We start from the raw sequence: 2,620 nt of genomic DNA, 5'->3' as shown, positions 1-2,620 counted from the left end.
CTCCGTCCCAGAGCCTTCAGAATAGACCAGGAAGGCACAGGATCCAGCCTGGTGCAGCCATTGCACTGCTCAAAGCCCTGCTACTGACCAGAAAACCCACCCACCCCACCATCCAGCCATGACTGAGACCTCCAGCGCCAAACCCAAACGCGCCCGGGCCCCCCGCAAGCCCGCCAACCACCCCAAGTACTCCGAGATGATCGTGGAGGTGGTGGCGGGCTCCAGCGGCCGGGGCGGCCTCTCCCGCCAGGCCATCCAGAAGCTGGTCAAGAGCCGCTACCAGCTCGCCGAGGGCGCCGATGGCCAGATCAAGCTGTCCCTGGTCAGGCTGGTGGCCAAAGGGGTGCTGGAGAAGACCAAGGGCGTCGGCGCCTCGGGCTCCTTCAAGCTGTCCAAGGGCGAGGAGCCCCGGAAGGCTGCGGCGGCGGGGGCGGTGGCGGCCACCAGGAAGGCCAGGAAGCCCGTCAAGAAGGTCGCCTCGCCCAGGAAGGCGGCCAAGCCCAAGAAGGTGGCCAAGCCCCCGGCCAAGGCCAAGAAAGGGCAGGCCAAGAAGGCGGTCAAGAAGGCGGCAGCCCCCAGGAGCGCCAAGAAAGCCAAGCCGGCCAAGGCCAAGCCGGTGAAGAGGAAGGCAAAGCAGACGAAAAACAGCAAACCGAAAGCCAAAAGCAACGTCAAGAAAGCGGCCTCCAGAAAGAAGTGACGGAATCCGCCCACTCCACAGTTACACGGACTTTTAGCCATTTCTGTAAATAGTGGTTTTCATGTCTTTTTTTAAATCTATCTAACTTTGGTTGATATTATTTCTGGGTGTTAGCAAGAAAACGTAGCAGCCTTTTTACATCATGAATGCGGTAATTCCAATGTGGTTGAAATATGTTGTACTTTGTGGTCGTTTCCTTGCTGATTTCACATTTTGTTTCTGTACAAAAAGATGTCGATTGAGTTCAGTCGTTGCGAAGGAAAACAATTTTCTTATGAGTCCAATTACCATCCGTAAATTTCAAATAAAAACCAGTCCACCTGACAATATTGTGTTTTGACTGATTTCTTCCGTTGTTGACAGCGTTCCTCTCGCTTCCTTTGTATCCAGACTTCTATCCGTGGCCGGCAGCGGGATGGCTGATGAAGTCGGGGCCCGAATGCTGTCTCCCTCTCCCTCGCTCGCCCTCCCTGAACGGGAGAGAGGGAGGTGTCGCCATCTCGCCATGGGGTCGTCTTGCCCTCCACGCAGTCTGACCTCCTTGACGGGGGGAGGGGGGGGGGCGGCGGAGGGGGTCATTGGTCCGGCGTTACTTGTTTCTCTTCCTGTGAACACTCTCCTGACATCGGGATCCCTCCAGCCGCTCAATTCCGGAGAGTGGGACAGCGGGCCTTCAGGACGTTACCGCAAGAAATGGGTTTGGAGCGATTAAATCCGGAACCTCTCCCCAAAAGACGTGAATGTCTAGAGTCCATTGAAGCTTTCAAGATTGCAATGCATCGTAAAATTGAAATGGTATTGTAATACTGCTATGGTATCATAATATTGCAATATTATTGTAATATAGCAATGCTATTGTGATGGTATGATATTGCACTAGTACTGTGATATTGCAATGGTAGTGTAATATAGCGATGGTATGTTGCGATAGTATCATAATATTGCAATAGTATTGTAATCTTGCAATGGTAGTGTAATATTGCGATGGTATTGTGATATTGCAATGTTATAATATTGCAATAATATTGTGATATTGAAATGGTATTGTAATATTACAATAGTATATTGCTATGGTATAATGTGATAGTATTGTGATATTGAGATGGCCTCGCGATATTGCACTCGTATTGGAAATATTGCAATGGTACCAATATTGTGATGGTATTGTAATATTGCAATGGTACAGTACTGTTGTGATGGTATACTGCAATAGTATTGTAATATTGTGATGGTATTGCAATACTGCTATGGTATAGTAGAATATTATAATATAATATTGCTATGGTAACAAAATATTGTGATAGTATTGTGATATTGCAATGGGATTGTAATATTGCGATGGTATTGTGATGGTATTGTAATATTGCAATGGTATTGTAATATTGTGAGTGGATTGTAATGGTATCAAGGGATATGAAGTAAAGACAGGAGGAGAGATAGAGCTCAGCAATAAACTGAATGAATAGCAGAATGCAAAGGGCTGAATGGCCTCTTCTTGTCCCTTTGGTTTTAACCTATCAGCTAACTTTAAGAAAAGGGTCCCAAGCTTTACTGAATGTATCGATTTAGCTCGGAGTAAACAAGTCATGAATTCATAGAATCATAGAATCCCTACAGAAGGAGGCCATTTGGCCCATCGAGCCTGCACCAACAATAATCCCACCCAGGCCCTATCCATGTAACCCCCATGTATTTACCCCGGACATTCTCTCTTCCACCTTCTTCCATCGGGGAAAAAGATACAAAAGTCTGAGGTCACGTACCGACCAGAACAGTCATGTTCTGGTACAGGAAGCAAGAGGAACTGTTTCCAGAGGGTCAGTAATAAAGGGATCAGAAACCAGAGGGTCAGTAACCAGAGGGTCAGTAACCAGTTTAACCAGAGAGCCAGTAACTAGAGGGTCAGTAACCAGTTTAACC

The 2,620-nt window shown here is 47.7% G+C and overlaps 1 protein-coding gene across 1 annotated transcript; it reads left to right on the top strand.

The window, feature by feature from the left end:
- Nucleotides 1–6: 6 nt before the first annotated feature.
- Nucleotides 7–1,027, top strand: LOC144489494 (histone H1.0-like). The gene has a single exon (XM_078207359.1). It carries the CDS (start codon nt 119–121, stop codon nt 698–700), a length of 582 nt encoding a protein of 193 aa, XP_078063485.1. The 5' UTR covers nt 7–118; the 3' UTR covers nt 701–1,027.
- The last annotated feature ends 1,593 nt before the right edge of the window (nt 1,028–2,620 follow it).

The sequence above is a fragment of the Mustelus asterias genome, unplaced genomic scaffold (assembly GCF_964213995.1).
Source record: "Mustelus asterias unplaced genomic scaffold, sMusAst1.hap1.1 HAP1_SCAFFOLD_2241, whole genome shotgun sequence".
NCBI lineage: Eukaryota > Metazoa > Chordata > Chondrichthyes > Carcharhiniformes > Triakidae > Mustelus > Mustelus asterias.
Note: the sequence above shows the minus strand (reverse complement) of the source record. Positions and strands in the feature narration are given on the sequence as shown.